Source organism: Pristis pectinata, chromosome 13 (assembly GCF_009764475.1).
Source record: "Pristis pectinata isolate sPriPec2 chromosome 13, sPriPec2.1.pri, whole genome shotgun sequence".
Taxonomy (NCBI): domain Eukaryota; kingdom Metazoa; phylum Chordata; class Chondrichthyes; order Rhinopristiformes; family Pristidae; genus Pristis; species Pristis pectinata.
The window spans coordinates 3071911-3089898 of NC_067417.1; the positions used below are offsets into that span (position 1 = coordinate 3071911).

At 40.1% G+C, this 17988-nt stretch overlaps 1 protein-coding gene across 1 annotated transcript in view; it reads left to right on the forward strand.

Annotated features, from left to right (window-relative positions):
* Positions 1–17988, forward strand: part of terb1 (telomere repeat binding bouquet formation protein 1) — a 112826-nt gene that overhangs the window by 40955 nt on the left and 53883 nt on the right. Inside the window, exons 6-10 of the mRNA XM_052028679.1 lie at positions 683–798; positions 1899–2020; positions 2852–2993; positions 11002–11133; positions 15237–15362. Of these exons, the coding sequence (XP_051884639.1) occupies positions 683–798; positions 1899–2020; positions 2852–2993; positions 11002–11133; positions 15237–15362 (638 nt within the window). The remainder of the gene's footprint in view (positions 1–682; positions 799–1898; positions 2021–2851; positions 2994–11001; positions 11134–15236; positions 15363–17988) is intronic.

A 17988-nucleotide genomic window follows, 5' to 3' on the forward strand; every position in this document is an offset into this window, starting at 1 on the left:
TTTTTGGCAATTAATTGAGGGAAGCGACAACAATTGTAACTTTTCTAACCTTTGATGACCTCAGGAAATAGTATTTTACTCCCAATTGAAGAATTTTATGAAGTTTAGTCACTATAATGTTATAGGAATCCCAGAGCCAGTTTGTGCAGACCAAGCACTTGTAAACAGCAATGTGATAACAACAAGATAACCTATTTTTTAGTGTTGCAATATTTGCTAGGTCATAGAGATAGCTACTCTGCTCTTCTTTGAAATAATGTTACAGGTTCTTTTATATTCATGTGAGAGTACAGGCAGGGAGGGGCCCCATGATTTGTTCAGCCAAGATATAGCACATCCAACATACTGTAATCCCTCAATACAGCACTGGAGTGTCAGCCTAGATTTGTGCTAAAGAGGATTATGAACCCACAACTTCCTGACTCAGCAGCAAGTGTGATGCAGACTCAGCTACTGTTTTACACTGAATTCCGTGAGTGTAAGTTTCACCTTCCCCATTTGGAAGAGCACATTGCCCACCTATCCCATACTTGAATGACTTGCATGTTTTACCATTGATTCAGTTAATCAGTTATTGCATGATCAGTGAAGATGAAAATTATCCAAAGTTTAGGAAAAGACACTGGAAAGTAACAGTTTAGCATAGGTTTACATTTTGACTTTCTTTTTTAACTTTCACCAGAACTAGTTTCCCTATGTCGGACAAGCAATCCATACATGAAAATATTGGTCATTACTACGAGTTGTGGTCATCCATTGGAAGTACTCTCTGTGCTTGTGTCAACAATCCACAGAATGGTATTTAAACTTTGCCTTCAGATTTGCTGTGGTTCTGTTATATTGAAATTTTTTCCTCACGATATTTGTATAATGATTAAAGAGGAACTTCATTTCAGTTGTTTTATTTCCTATTGTAAAGAAGATCGCTTTGCCATTGTATTTCATCACATATTGCTGGTTCTAAATTCTCCAGAGTGACTGATACATTATTTAAGTATGATCATTCTTCAGGTGTGTTCCTAGCTAGTGATTGTAGGCAGGTTACTTGAAAGTACATTCACGACCAGAACTAAGTGATAAAATGTGCATTTTCATTTGGCAGTCATTAGCTAATGTTCAGTAGGAGTAATCCTGATATACTTTTGCCCCTGTCGACCTCAGGGTGCTGGGGACAATGGTAGTTCCTGGCTATCATTAGTTAATGGCACACAAGAGGATTCAAACTTGGGGCTTTGTTTGCCTGCATAGCACACCCATACCTTGACTAACCTCTTGGGTCAAAGGCAACATAGTTTGATTTTATTGAAACTGCTAGAATGATTTGCTTTAAGTAGGAATTGCTCAATGCATTTAACTATAAACATTTTTACTTGATGTGAAGAGAAGTTTCTCCACTAAGAATGCACTGACAAACATATTAAGGGATAAATCTGCTAAGCAATTGTTTCATTTTAACAAGCCATGGCAGGGAAGAATTAAAACACGAAGCTGCTTGGGGTCAGTTGCTGTGACTCAGGGTAGTAGTAAACCATTAGATTAGCCTCAGTAGCACTCAGCTAATGAAAGAGAAAAAAAAATTAAGCAGGGTTCCCAGTGCCAGTTGTTTATTAAGTAAATTCTTCCATACAAAGTGAGTGGCTGCTCATTGGCTGAAAACAGAATCGACTCCATAATGATGTCTGTTGCAAAGGAGTGTCCTGCCATTTTGCAGTATCTAGGCTGAACAGAAAAAAGCACCAGAGGGCAGTCTAAGCAGGTGAAACCTGTACCATTACGAGTCATCATCCCAGGAGAGGGGGAAGGGAGAGAACAGGGTTAAAAAGCAATCTGAATATTGTCAAATTAGCTTGTTGTTTTCTACAATGTCACTTGCACTGACCCTTGTGTCACTGTTGCAGAAGAGAACCAGAGACTGTGTACGACAGCCTTTCCATTTGCAAATGAATGCCTGCAAAAATGCATCAGGCAAGAAATAATCCGGCCCATTTGTGCATTTATTGGACTCCAGTTGCCAACAATTGTAAGTATTTGGCTGCATGATATCTGCATATTTATAATGAGGCATAATACATAAAGAATAAGAGGGGCCAATTTTTCCAGCGGTTCATTTGTGTGCCCAGGCCTTCACCTGTACATGTTCATGAATGGCTAGATGATTTTACTGCGGAATGCAGCTTGTGTAATTTTGTTTGAAAGGTCACCTGGCATTGAGCCTTTTGGCTGTTGTCAAAACCTTTCCACGGATCCAGTGATTTTAATAACCCTTGCTTGTATCCTCTAAACTGATGTAGCTGATTGCAGCCTCAATCTCTACCTTTGTTTTCTGGTGTCTGTGAGGCTGAATCTAAAGAAAATAACATTAGGAATGTTGATGTCATTTTTTATTGATTCATAGAATCTCTTGTCTGGTTGATGTCTCAGAAAAATGCAGACCCAGCATTATAGGTCTTTGCTCCAGTCTCCTGTGTATAACGGGAGAAATAATGAAACCCAATTTATCAAGGTAAAAATTTATAAAGTAATCTGCCAGATATTATGATCAGGAGACATTTTAGCTGTCAAAGTACACATTAATTACAAGTACTTCATTCTGCATTTCCCATAAGTTACATCTATCCCTATGAATGTGGGCGTGGTTTGATCCAGGATTTGCATTAATTGGGCTGTAAATTGTAGAAATCTGAAATCTCACAGGCAAGTGATTTGTGAATTCACTGAACAGATAACGAAATTGAAATCTTATGCTGCTGATCTGAAGGCTACTCTTTCACGGGTGAATTTGCAGAAAGCAAATTACTATACTACATGTACATTTAACATTTCTTTAATTTTCCCTTAAGCATATGCACAGAACTACTTTTGTAAAGTTGGTGGCCTGGATACTCTTGCTCAGACTGTTGTGAGCTTGGCAGATGAATCTCTAACACATCACTCTAACAGGGAGTTGGTAGTATCTGTGATAAAAACACTGGATTCCTGCATTTCAGAAAATTGTAAGTAAATTGATAATTTTGATCTCTAAGATTTATTAAAGACATATTTATTTGCAACTTTAGAAAGTAGAGTTGCCTAGGGGACTCTGTGGCAAAGAAAGTGAGTAGAGCTGTGCAGGACAGACAGAAAGTCCCTGTTTGGATTCTTGGTCTGAGTTGGCTGACCACAGCCTGTTTGGTGTATGTATGGAGTTGGTAGCAGTGAAGTGTTGGTAGGTTGGAAATGGGATCAATAATCAGCAAGAATCCATTGACACACTTGATATGTGAGAGTGTCTTTGAGAAGGGATGTGAGCAGCGTCATCTTCTCCAGAACGCTCCTGAGTGCCCACCATAACGTAATACAGAGTTTGCACCAAACCTTGTTCCTCATTCCAAGCTCCAGATGCACACTTAAATTTGCTGGTCTTCAACTTAGCACATGGAACATTACAGCACAGTACAGGCCCTTCAGCCCACAATGTTGTGCCGACATTTTAGCCTGCTCTAAGATCTAGCTAACCCTTCCCTCTCACATAGCCCTCCATTTCTCTATCATTCATTGGTCTATCTAAGAGTCTCTTAAATGTCCCTAGTGTATCTGCCCCCATAACCTCTGTCGGCAGTGCGTTCCACGCACCCACCACTCTCTGTGTAAAAAAATTACCCCTGACATCCCCCTTATATCTTCCTCCAATCACCTTAAAATTACGTCCCCTCGCCAAACTTCAGCCAAAATCTAACCATGACCCCGACTCCAGCTCCCCGCCGCACACCTAAACATACCAGTTACGGCACTGGCACCTGCAAGAATATATCTCCATCTGCTTGGCTCAAAACATTAGCATCAATGGAAACATTGTCACAAATAGATCAAGGAGCAGATGAAGCTGGCTCTTGGGCAATGCCTTGTGTACAGCTTTTAGTTCCCAACCTGCAGGACCCACAAAATGTCCACAGCTTATGGACTGCCCTCAAGTCCACCGTGATGGACATGTGTGAAGAAACTCATGACTTCTTTAACAAGCCGAAGGAGGACTGATTTGATGTCAAGTTGGGCTGAAGGGCCTGTTTCTATGCTGTATAACTCTACAACTCTTATGAGGATGACCAGGTGACCGAGCTAATTAACTGCAAACTTAAGGCATTCCTAGATTGGAAGTGCCACCTTTCCACAAGGGAAATGAAACATCTTTGCAGCTCCTGAAGGCAGCAGAAAAACCTGGGACCTAAAATAAAGTTGGTGGATGGAGAGCGTGCAGAGGCTCAGCAACATGACAACCGACCGGTGGCTCTGACGTCCACCATCATGAAGTGCCTCGAGAGGCTGGTCATGGCACGCGTTAACTCCAGCCTCCCAGACAACATCGACCCACACAAATTCGCGTACCGCCGAAACAGGTCTACAGTGGATGCCATTTCCCTGGCCCTACACTCATCTCTGAAGCATCTGGACAGTAAAGACACCTATGTTAGACTATTGTTTATTGACTATAGCTCCACCTTCAATACTATAATTCCAAGCAAACTCATTATTCATCATCACTCCAATGCCTGGGACTCAACACTGCCCTCTGCAACTGGACCCTTGACTTTCTGATCAACAGACCGCAATCAGTGAGGATAGGCAGCAACACCTCCAGCACAATTATTCTCAACACTGGTGCCCCACAAGGCTGCATCCTCAGCCCTCTACTCCCTATATACTCATGACTGCGTGACCAGATTCTGCTCTACCTCCATCTACAAGTTTGCAGATGATACGACCATAGTAGGCTATATCTCAAATAACGAAGAGTCAGAGTACAGGAAGAAGGTAGAGAGCTTAGTGACATGGTTTCATGACAACAACCTTTCCCTCAATGTCAGCAAAACAAAAGAGCTGGTCACTAACTTCAGGAAAGGGGGCGGTGTACGTGCACCTGTCTGCAGCAGTGGTGCTGAGGTTGAGAGGGTTGAGAGCTTCAAGTTCCTGGGAGTGAACATCACCAACAGCCTGTCCTGGTCCAACCACATAGACACCATGGCCAAGAAAGCTCACCAGTTCCTCTACTTCCTCAGGAGGTTAAAGAAATTTGGCATGTCCTCTTTGAAACTCATCAACTTTTATTGATGCCCCATAGAAACCATCCTATCTGGATGCATCACAGTTTGGTATGGCAATTACTCTGCCCTGGACCGCAAGAAACTGCAGAGAGTTGTGAACACAGCCCAGCACATCACAGAAACAAGCCTCCCCTCCATGGACTCTGTCTATACCTCTCGCTGCCTTGGTGAAGCAGCCAGCATAATCAAAGACCCCACCCACCCAGGTCATTCACTCTTCTCCCCTCTCCCTTCAGGCAGAAGATACAGCAGCCTGAGGGCACGTACCACCAGGCTCAAGGCCAGCTTCTATCCCATTGTGATAAGACTTGAACAGTTCCTTTATATGATGAGATGGACTCTTGACATTGACCTTGAACTTGCACCTTATTGACTACCTGTAGCTGTAACACTTTACTCTGTATTCTGTTATGATGTTATTAGGCAGGAACTTGGGAGTGTAAATTGGGTACAGATGCTCTTGGGGAAGTGCACAGCAGAAATGTGGAGGTTGTTTAAGGAATACTTGCATGGGGTTCTGGATAGGTTTGCCCATTGAGGCACAGTAAGGATGGTCGAGTGAAGGAACCGTGGTTGACAAGAGATGTAGAATATCTTGTCAAGAGGAAGAAAGAAGCTTTCCTGAGGTTTAGAAAGCATGGATCAGACAGGGCTCTGAAGAGTTACAATGTAGCCAGGAGGGGGCTTAAGAATGGACTTAGGAGAGCTAGAAGGGGGCATGAGAAGCCCTTGGCGAGTAGAATCAAGGAAAACCCCAAGGCGTTCTACACGTATGTGAAGAATAGGAGGATGACTAGAGTGAGGGTAGGACCGATTAGGGATAAAAGAGGAAATGTGCCTGGAGTCGGAAGAGGTAGGGGAGGTCCTTAGTGAATACTTTGCTTCAGTATTCACCAGAGAGAGAGACCTTGACATTTGTGAGAATGGTGTACAACAGGCTGATATGCTAGGGCATGTCGACGTGAGGAAAGAGGATGTGTTGGAACTTTTGAAAAACGTTAGGATAGATAAGTCACCGGGGCTGGTCAGGATATATCCAAGGTTATTATGGGAAGCGAGGGAACAGATTGCTGCACCTTTGGCAATGATTTTTGTGTCCTCAATGGCCACAGGAGTAGTGCCAGATGATTAGGGTGGCAAATGTTGTTCCTTTGTTTAAGAAAGGGAGTAGGGATAACCCTGGGAATTACAGACCAGTGAGTCTTACTACAGTGGTGGGCACATTACTGGAGAAGTTTCTTAGAGACAGGATTTATGGGCATTTGGAGAAGCATAGGCTGATTAGGGACAGTCAACATGGCTTTGTGAGGGGCAGGTCGTGCCTCACGAGCCTGATTGAATTCTTTGAGGATGTGACAAAGCACATTGATGAAGGTAGAGCAGTGGATGTGGTGTTCGTGGATTTTAGTGAGGCATTTGATAAGGTTCCTCATGGAAGTCTTATTCAGAAAGTCAGGAGGCTTGTGATCCAGGGAAACTTGGCTGTGTGGATTCAGAATTGGCTCACCCATAGAAGACAGAGGGTGGTTGTGGATGGAGCGTATTCTGCCTGGAGGTCGGTGACCAGTGGTGTTCCACAGGGATCTGTTCTGGGACCCCTGATCTTTGTGATTTTTATCAATGACTTGGATGAGGTTACGGAAGGGTGGGTTAGTAAGTTTGCTGATGATACAAAGGTTGGAGGTGTTGTCAATAGTGTAGAAGATTGCTGTAGATTACAACAGGATATTGATAGGATGCAGAGCTGAGCTGAGAAGTGGCAGATGGAGTTCAACCCGGATAAGTGTGAAGTGATACACTTCAGGAGATCGAATTTGAAGGCAGAATACAAGGTTAATGGCAGGACTCTTAGCAATGTGGAGGAACAGAGGGATCTTGGGGTCCACGTCCATAGATCCCTCAAGGTTGCCACGCAGGTCGATAGGGTTGTTAAGAGGCGTATAGTGTGTTGGCCTTCATCAGTCAGAGTATTGAGTTCAAGAGCTGCGAGGTGATGTTGCAGCTCTATAGAACTCTGGTTAGACCTCACTTGGAGTATTGTGTTCATTTCTGGTCGCCTCATTATAGGAAGGATGTGGAAGCTTTAGAGAGGGTGCAGAGGAGATTTACCAGGATGCTGCCTGGATTGGAGAGCATGTCTTATGAGGCTAGGTTGAGTGAGCTAGTGCTTTTCTCTGGAGAGAAGGAGGATGAGAGGTGACTTGATAGAGGTGTACAAGATGATGAGGCATAGATCGAGTGGACAGTCAGAGACTTTTTCCCAGTGCGACAATGGCTAACACAAAGGGACATAATTTTAAGGTGATTGGAGGAAGATATAAGGGGGATGTCAGGGGTAAGTTGTTTACACAGTGGTGGGTGCATGGATGCACTGCCAGCAGATGTTGTGAAGGCAGATACATTAGAGACATTTAAGAGACTCTTAGATACACATGAATGATAGAGAAATGTGGGTCTATGTGGGAGGGAAGGGTTAGATAGATTTTAGAGCAGAATAAAATGTCGGCACAACATTGTGGGCTGAAGGGCCTGTACTGTAATGTTCTATACTCTATAATCTTACCCTGTACTACTTCAATGCACTGTGTAATGAATTGATCTGTATGAACTATATGCAAGACAAGTGTTTCACTGTGCCTCGGTACAAGTGACAATAATAAACCAATACCAACATGCTAATAGTCATGATATGCACGAGTTGTCCATTGCTGTAAGAACCAGTGGCTCCAACACCCAAGGCCCCAGTCCACAGAGGGTCAGGAGCAGGTTTGAGAGGGAATCAACGTTTGCAGAGAGGATCACTTTATACACCTCTTCAATTGTTACTCTGTCCTTGACTCCATCCCACAGGAGTATCTCCAGGCAAACCTTGCCACCACTCCTGACTGACAAGAAGTTGGGGAACTATATCCCCACTCAAAAATAACAAGCCCTCAAAAGTATAGTATACGTGCTGAAATCATAAAATTTGGTGGTGAAGGGCTTCAGTCATGAATTCACAGCCTCATCGTCCATATCTGGGAAGAGAAGTGTATAGCAGGGCATACTATAATCATAACCACATTCAAGAATATCTGACTACAGCAACTGCAGAAAGGTGTCCCTACTGTCTGCCAAAGGGAAAATAATACTTCATCCTAATGGCCAAGGAGCTGCTCCCAGCATCACAGTGTGGTCCATCCAGAGGCACTATAGCCTGTGGCATGATCTTTGCCACACAACAACTTCAAGAACACTGCAGGGAGCCACTATATTTGACCTTTTTTAACCTAACCAAAGCTGCTGACTCCATTAATTGGGAGAGACTGTGAAACAACCTCCTCAAATTGTATGATAGATCCTATTCTAACTACTTCATTTGCTGGAAATAGTCTGCTTCTTTCTACTTTACTCTATCCTTTTATGATTTATAAAACAATATTAATAACTACATTGTTATAAAAATAATTCACATCTTTCAAGCCTTCTCTATTTGTATTTTATCACACCAGGCAGCTCCCCTGGATCAGTGTTCTCCCCTCAGAGAGCTTTACTATCCCTCCTGTGGTGTCAGGCCCAAAAATCAATATTAGAATCTCATTAGCCTTCATTTGAACAGCTGGTTACCCTGAACTACTGCCTTTAATATCCTGTGAACCTGTGGTTCCCTCCCCACAATCCTTCCCCAAATCCCTCTGGCCTTCAACAGTATTCAATCTGCATCCACTTAGAGGATAATTACTATTATTTTATCAAAATACATCTCACATACTGACATGAAAGGCATTTATTAACCTATTTCTCTCAATTTTTTTGCTTCCTTTAATTTTCTAACCAATCTATTTTGATATCAAAAGCTAACAAAAGAAGTTAAGGGTAATATTAGATCCAGAAAACACTCATACAAAGTTGCCAGAAAAAGTAGCAAGCCTGAGGATTGGGAGCCATTTAGAATTAGGCAAAATGGAATTTGATTATGAGAGCAAAAATAGAGAATGAGAGGAAACTTTCAAGGAACATAAAAGTGGACTGCAGAACTTCTACTAGTATGTGAAAATAGGATTAGTGAAAACAAGTGTAGGTTCCTTACAATCAGAAACAGGAGAATTTCTAATGGGAACAAAGAAATGGGAGAGCAATTAAACAAATCCTTTGGTTCCAACCAAGTATGGGAACACAAATAATTTCCCAGGAGGAGGAATTAATTGGAATTAGTATTAGGTAAAAAAAAGTGTGCTAGAGAAATTAATGGGACTGAAAGCTGATGCATCCTCAGGCCCTGCATCTATCAGAGTACTAAAAGAAGTATTGGTATTGGTTTATTATTGTCACTTGTACCGAGATACAGTGAAAAGCTTGTCTTACAAACCGATCGTACAGGAAAAGTGTGGAAATAATGAATATATTGTTTGACATCTTCCAGAATTTTAGATTATGGAATGGTTCATGCAGATTGGTGGGAGGCAAACATAATCCCACTATTTAAAAAAGGAGGAATAAACAGGAACTACAGATTGGTTAGCCTAGTATCAGTAGTAGGGAAAATACTAGTCTATTAAAGGACACTTAAAAGATAACAAGGGAATTAGGCAAAGCCAACATGGATTTATGATAGAGAAATCATCTTTGACAAATATATTGGAGTTTCCCAAGGATGTAACTGTTAGAATAGGTCAGGGAGAACTAGTGCATTGGTATATTTGAATTTTCAAAAGGCAACTTAAAACATATTTGTTTTCTCATTTTTCCAGTTTGATGAAGAATCCTTGACCTTAAAGAGAGTCATAGAATCGTGCAGGCCCTTCGACTCACCACATCCAGTGCGATTGTTGCACCCATCAATACTAATCCCATTTACCTGCATAGCCTTCTATACCTTGACAATTCAAGTGCTTATCTAGATGCCCTTAAATGTTGTCTCCCTCCACCACCTCCTCAGGCAGCGCATTCCAGATTCTAACCCCTCTCTTTGTGAAAAAATTCCCCCTCAGATTCCCTCTAAATCTTCTACCTCTCACTGCAAATCTATTTTAATTCTGTTTCTCTCCCTTTTGCTGTTGCTTGACCTGCTGAGTGCTTCCAGCATTTTCTGTTTGTGTTTTAGATTTCCAGCATCTGTAGTTTTTTGTTCCAACGTTTTGCTCTTATGAGCAGGAGCTGTTTTGGTTGATTGGTAACAAAAACCATTTTATAAAAACACAAATTATTTTCTTACTCTTGAATGCAGTTATTTGTGCCTGAGCAGCATACTGTGAGTAATATCTGGCTAATTTGCTACTTCAAACATGGCTAGTTAACATAATGCAAATTTAAATTGTTAATAAGCTGGACAGAGCATACATGCTCTCTATAATGCAGATGTTTTCTCGAGTGGTGAAGGGCTAATTCTACTCTGCCTTTCCAGATTTAGTTCAGATATGAGCTTGGACATTGTTGGAACTATTGAATTACCTGCAGAGCGGATCTTGCCCTGACATAATATCTACAATTCAACACTGTTGTCAACAAACAACCAGCAGGATAAACTATGGCTAATTTTACCTTTTCTAGCCAAGGGGTGCTGAAGCTCAATACAGTACCCAAACTGGTGTTCAGGCTGATATTGATGAAAACAAGATAGACCAGAAATCCAACTAGACAAGTTCTATATGGCTTTGGCTTTTTTTTTGCAGTCTTTGGTCACTTCAGTCTGCCCACTAGGACTTTGCTGTGTGGAGAATCATAGATAAGGAGTGATGATGAGTAGGGAATGCAGTGCACTGGTCCAAAACCACCAAAAAAAGTTTGTAATTCTCCCTTTTATTTATGGTTAACTGAAATTACAATTTTTGTTGTACCATTTTCTTATAATTGTGTTCCCATTCCGTAATTTTTGCTGATGTAATATCACAGTGAATTTTTTTAACAGGAAAAAGTGATGTCTGATATCATTATCTTTTGATAGCTTCTTTGGCTTCACGCTTGTCAGAATACTCAGTTGTACCCAAACTTGTTGCGCTATTATCACAGAATGATCTTGACATGAGTAGCAAACTGGCCGTTATTCTTGCTATTGGGCACTGCACTGACAGATGTGGTAAGTTACCCAGATGTACCTGGCGAAGTATTTACACAATATTTGAAAACTTCTTTCATCCAATAATGAGCTCTGCAGCATTTCAACAGCAACCCTGTAACTATAATGGGGCTACGGTTCTCGTCACTCGCCTCAAGATTTACAAACATGATATCCAAGTTATTTAGAATTACAAAGACAGTGAGTTTGCATGTTTCTGAAGAGTAAATATGTCATGCCAAGAGTTTTTGTTGAATTTATTTATTGCTAAATTTCCCTCATCTCTCATAAAATAGCTTGTATTTAATTGAGTAACGTTCCTGGAGCAGAAGAAAGCCTCTGGAATCTCACCCATGCCCATTCTTCAAAGATGAGCATGGGCAGGTCATGCCAGCATGCTGTTTTGCCAAGGGAGGAATTGCTGATTAGTTCTGTTTTCTTTGCTTTCCTCCTATAGCATCCACAAGCATACTGTTTCAGAATGGTTACAAAATAGAAATTAGGATTAGGAGCCCTTGCACATCTCTGTCCTCAGAACACTAAGTTCAAAAGGGACACTAAAACTAATTTCTCAACGTCTGAAACAGAAAAATTGGTCTACATGTCAGTATTCACACCTGGGATCCTCGGCTTTGAATAAGATGTTATTGCATCACCAAGTATGATTACCTACCAGCTTATTAGGGGAGCAACACATGCCCTATTAAATAAAATGTTAAGTGGCAGAGATTTCATGTGAGTATATTGTCAATAATAAAACTTTGTCTGGGAATAGTACCACAATCATTACTCCCTATTACTGTTACTAACCAGATTTCAATACAATTATTCAACTCCACCACAATTATAAGAGGAAACACAGTAATTAAAATCCAGTCATGAGATTGATGTTATATCCATTAGTAAAAGAGTGCAAATACACATCAAAATTCAGCATCAAAAAGCCTTGGTTGATTTTGCCCTATTTGTTCTACCCCATTTATCATACCCTATACTCTCTGCTGGGATACCATTCATGAAGAACAGATGTCTCTGCAGTATCCCATCCCAAAATGGATGTTTAAAGTTTTGGCCAGATGTTCACTTATTCATCTGAGTTTATTGTCACATGGTATTCTCACATTGTCATATGATAATTGGTAGCAACACACAAAAAATGCTGGAGGAATTCAGCAGGTCAGGCAGCATCTATGGAGGGAAATGGACAGTCAACATTTCGGTCCAAGACCCTTCATCAGGACTTAATTGGTAATTAGCAATGGTGTAATAGGTAATTGGTTTATTATTGTCACATGTACCAAGATAAAGTGAAAATGTTTGTTTTGCATGCTATTCATACAGATCATTCTAAAACATAAGTACATCGAGGTAGTACAAAAGGAAAAGCAATAACAGAATGCAGAATAGTGTTACATTTACAGAGAAGGTTCAGTGCAGGTAGACAATAAAGTTCAACCAGATTTAGAGATCAAGAGTTCATCTTTATCATATAGGGGATCCATTCAATAGTCTTATAACAGTGGAATAGAACCGAGTGGTGCACATTTTCAAGATTTTGTATCTTGTGCCCGATGAAAGGTGAGAGAAGAGAGGATGACTGGCAAGGGAAGGATATTTGATTATGTTGGCTGCTTTTCCAAGGCAGCGGGAAGTGTAGGCAGAATCAGTAGAGAGGAGGCTGGTTCTCATGATGGACTGAGCTGAGTCCACATCTCTCTGCAACTTCTTGTGGTCTTGGACAGAGCAGATGCCATACCAAGCTGTGATGCATCTGGATAGGATGCTTTCTGCGGTGCATCTATAAAAATTGGTGAGGGTCAACGGTGACATGCTGTATTTCCTTAGCCTCCTGAGGAAGTAGAGGTGCTGGTGAACTTTCTTGGCCATAGCGTCTGTGGTTGGATCAGGACAAGCTGTTAGTGATGTTTACACCTAGGAACATGAAGCACTCAACCATCTCCACCTCAGCACCATTGATACCTCCAGGGGTGTGTACTCCACTTCCTGAAGTCAATGACCAACTCTTTTGTTTTGCTAACATTGAGGGAAAGATTGTTGTCTTGGTAGTATGCCATTAGGCTCTATGTATCTCCTTGGCTCTCCTATACAACACACTTGTACAAGGATAACACTGCATTTTCCCACATTTTACTCTTGCTGTGAAATTGTGCTAAATGTAATTGGTCGCTATGTTGTCCAGTGTATCGCAGAAGAAGAATGAGAGGTGACAATATAAACTAGAGGACAGAATGCTAAAAGGGGTACAAGAACAGAGAGATCTGGGGATACATGTGCATGGTTCATTGGAAGTTGTTGAAAGAGCATATGTAATCCTTGGCTTTATAAGTGAGAGGCATAAAGTACAAGCACAAGGGAACCATGATTATCTTTCTAAAACATTGCTAAGTTTTGTGTACTACACTTCAGAAAAGATAAAAGGTCTTTGGAGAACTTGGAGAAGAAATTTACTGAAATGATTCCGGGGATGAAGGATTTTAATTACATGGATAAACTGGAAAAACTGTTGGTGTTCTCCTTTGAGCAGATGTAGTTCAAAGAAGATCCAGAGGGATTTAGAATTATGAAGAGTACAGTGAGAGAAGATAGAGAGAAACTTATCCTATTAATGGAGGGGTCAAGAACTGGGGAACATGGAATGAAGGTGATTGGCAAAAGAAAAAATGTCATGAAGAAAACTTTTTTTTACACAGAGATGTTTAGGGTCTGGAATTTGTTGTCGGGTGGGGGTGGTTGTAGATTCAGTTATAGCATTCAAAAGAAAGCTGTATAAGTAAAAGAATTTTCAAGTCTATGGCAGAGGAGTAATGGGACATGGTGGATTACTTTTACATGGAAAGGTATGGACTTGATGGATCAAATGGTCTCCTTCCCTGTTGTAACCATTCTATAGATCTGTGATTTCCATCATGCATTTCTTGGTTTTTTGCTTCTGTGATGGTGTCCTTGCCTACATTACAGATGTTGAGCATAATATGTCTATTGTACAAGTCTGTAGCCTCAGGAGTTTCCTGTCTTGCTACAACCTTCCAATTTTTTTTTATTCCGCTGTCTGATCCTTCCCTTCAATGTCATGAATGTCCTTTTTTATTACAGAGCACTGTCAGTTGGAGTTAAAGCTATTCTTCTGCTCAAGTAACCTGACCCTTGGACACGATGAATGTGTACTAAACTGATCCAGAGTAGTCCATGAATAATCAATCAAATTGAATTATATAAGGAAAAATAGAAACATGCCAGTCACACAAGCAAATTGTAAAGACGTTTGGCATCAAGCAGTTATATGTTACTGTCTAGAAAGTTTTGTTAACATACAGTTTAACAATGTCATAACCCAGTTCTTTATAGGCACTTTTATGAGTTAGCTGTATTTTATCCTATATTGGGAAAACCTTTCTTAGACAAAACCAAAATTAAGTAATTAGAACAATTACTTTTAAAAATACAGATAAGATGGCACTTAAATATAAGCAATTATCAGAATTGAAGAAAAAGGAATAATTTAAATAGAATTATTTCAAAAAAGATAGAGGAAAAACAATGCATAATGAAGCAGGTATAAGAGATAAATGATGGTGATAAGAGGAACAGCACTTGTCAAGGCTGGCTTTCTGCAGTAAATTAAACAATGGAAATAAAAACTGTAATTGTTTCAGGTTAAAAACCTTTGCAGACTTCATTTATTTTTGTTGCCTGCAACTCTATTTCCAAGTTTAATGAGACAATGGAGAGACCTTGCAAAGTGCATTGTTTACCTGATTTTTTTCTGGACAACTAAATCAATCAGTAAGAAGTTCAAACAATGTCTAATTTAGACTAAAAGGGAATACTTTGTTTCAAATCTGGGATTATTGTATGGAAATTAAACCAGGAAGGCCCAGAGTTTAATTGTGGATTAAAGTTCATGCAAAGTTCATGACTGTCAACCAGAGTGATCATAGAAGCATTACAATTAACATTAATGCCATACCAAACAATATCATTACTCTGTTAAACCATGGGGAAAATAAATTAATGAAATTAACCAATGCATTAGTTAACATTTGGGAAACACCCTTTACAATGATTCTGCTTGATGCTTTATTTTTTTTTTAATTTTTTTTCAGAGGTGCATCAGTATCAGTTACTGAAGAGCAATGGGCTTCCACTAATGATCCAAATAGTAGCTGAATCCCAGGATGAGGAGCAGAGGAAAGCAGCCACTTTTGTTCTACAGAATTGTCAGCTCATAAGTAAGTAAACAATTAGGTTCCTGTTTCTTTTGACCAGATGCTTTATTGGAATGTTGCATATATGGTCGTCATTATTTCATCCAATTACTTTTGACTGGCATAACCAGGAATCTTACTATATAGTTGACTCTTAATGCCCTCTGAAGTAGCCAGTAAGTTATCTTAAAACATCTTTACCAGAAAACCCACCTTCTCAGGGCAACTAAAGATGATCAATAGATGTGTGATGTGCCAAACTCATGGTATACTCAACAGCTTCCAAAAATGTTTAACCAGGTATATATATAATGTTGCTTTGTGTAAAGGACCCAGTTCCTCCCATAGAAAAGCATCCGTTTAGTTAAGCAAGCTTAGCCACAGTTTAGCAAGACATCACAAGCTGGAAATTCATTCACACATTTCCAAAGCAAATGAGTGGTGTGTTGGAAATCACATTAGTGTTACGTGGATCTGTTTTGCATATGTTTCTGAGTGTGTCAGTACTTTTGTAACATGATCTCCATACTTTTTGGTAAGATTTTATGCTTGCAAGTGTTTTTTTTTCTGGCATGAAACTTTAGAAATTAAGATCAACCTCCAAAATACATCAGAAGCAAGATTTTTAACTACACTGGTTTGAAAAATATCAGTTGTTGTTCACTCATGGAATAACTAATTTTACTAATGCCAATTTTTATAACAAGGCTTTTTTAAAGGCCAGTTGCACAAAACCTGCATTCAAGGCCAGATTGCTGCACACCTCTCTTCAGGCTAACAGGTTACTCTGGACACTGCTCATACTGAAGATTGAGCTTTCCTTGCACCTCCTAAATGTTCAAACTGATTCACAAAGGGGATTTATCTTGACCTACCACTCTTCTGGATGTATGACATGGACATGCAACAGAAGCCTCCAAAGCACACAGACACCTTTTGGAGGAAGATTTTAAAAATTCATTATTGAAGAAATTATCCAACTGGGTTTACAAGAAGCCATATCTTAGCTAAATTTCAGAAGAGCAATGTCTGCACAAATTACATTTCCACAAGCTAGTCATCATTGAGGTCTGTAGTTAACAATAGTAACCCCAAGGCAAGTATCTTGAAGAGAACAACTTTTCTAGTGGTGTTGTCAGGAAGTGTTATATTCTGGAAAGGATCACGTAAATCCCAAAGCATCCTTCTCTTGCACACTCAAACTATTTACACCTGTAGAGTCATGGAAGCCAGTACAACATCTTCAGTATAGTCTTCAATTAGTGTGATACAATTAATTACTGCCAACCTTACACTGTAGCCAAACTGTATTAACAATTTCAAGAAAGTTGCTTAGCTTCAAATGGAAGCAAAGTTCTCATCCATTAATAGCAGAATGAAGCTCCAATTTCATTTTACAGTCTGTGAGATAGGTGTGAGGCTTATTCAGAATAAGACATCCATTACATTTTTATTATACAGATAGGAGAAGGGATAAATCACTTGGCTCCTCAAGACTGCTTCACCTTAAGATCCTGGCTGATTTGATTTGAACATTCAACTTCGCACTCCCATCTACCCACAGTAACCTTTTTCCCCCTTCAAAATCACACATATCCATCTACCTCTGCCTTAAAACTATTCAAAGGCACTTTCATAACCCTTTGAGGAAGGGGGTCCCAAATACTCACAATCCTCTGAGAGAAAATATTTTGCCTCATCTCTGCCTTAAATGGGAATCCTTTTATTTGTAAACAGTGACTACTGGTTCTCGATTCTCAAGAGAAAACATTTCTCCACATCCACACTGTCAAGGCCTCTCAGGATCTTATATGTTTTGATCAAATCACCTTTCACTTCTCTAAACTCCAGCAGAAAGAGCCAAGCATTTCCACCTTTTCTTCATAAGACAATTCCTGTTCCAGGTATTGGTCCAGTAAGCCTTCTCTGGACAGCTTCCATCTCATTAACATCATTCTTTAGATAAAACCAATATTGTATACAGCATTCCAGATTGGCTTCACCAGTGCTCTATACAACTAAAGTATTATCTTCCTATTTTAATGTTCAAGTCCCATAGCAATAACTAATACATTCTGTTGTCTTTACAGTACATGAATGCTTGCCTTTTGAGAATTGTGCACTAGACAGCCAGATCACATAAATAATATGTATTTTTTTTATTTTTCTTTCCAAATGGACAAAGCAAAGTCTTATACAAATACTCCTTCAGCTAATTTTTTTGTCCACTCACTTAATCTATCAATATCCCTCTGCAGACACTTTGCATTCTCACAATTTGATTTCCCACCAATCTTTACATTATTAGCAAATATGGCTGCAGTACACTCAGTCCCTTTATCAAAGTCCTTAAATGGATTGTAAATAGTTGAGGCCCCAATACAGATCCCTTTGGCACCCACTAGTTATAGCTTGCAAACCTGAAAACTATCCTTTTATCCCATATTATAGCTTAGCTCCTCAAACCAGCCCAGCCATTGGGTGGGAGCAGTCACAATTGATCAGAAGCTTAACTGATTAAATATATTTACACAATGCCTGCAGGAGCGGGGCAAAGGCAGCAAATATCTCAATCCCTGACCATCACTGTCTTTCCAGAATTGATAATGCAGGGACAAGGATTCTCCAAAAGTCTCTGTACATGTCCAAT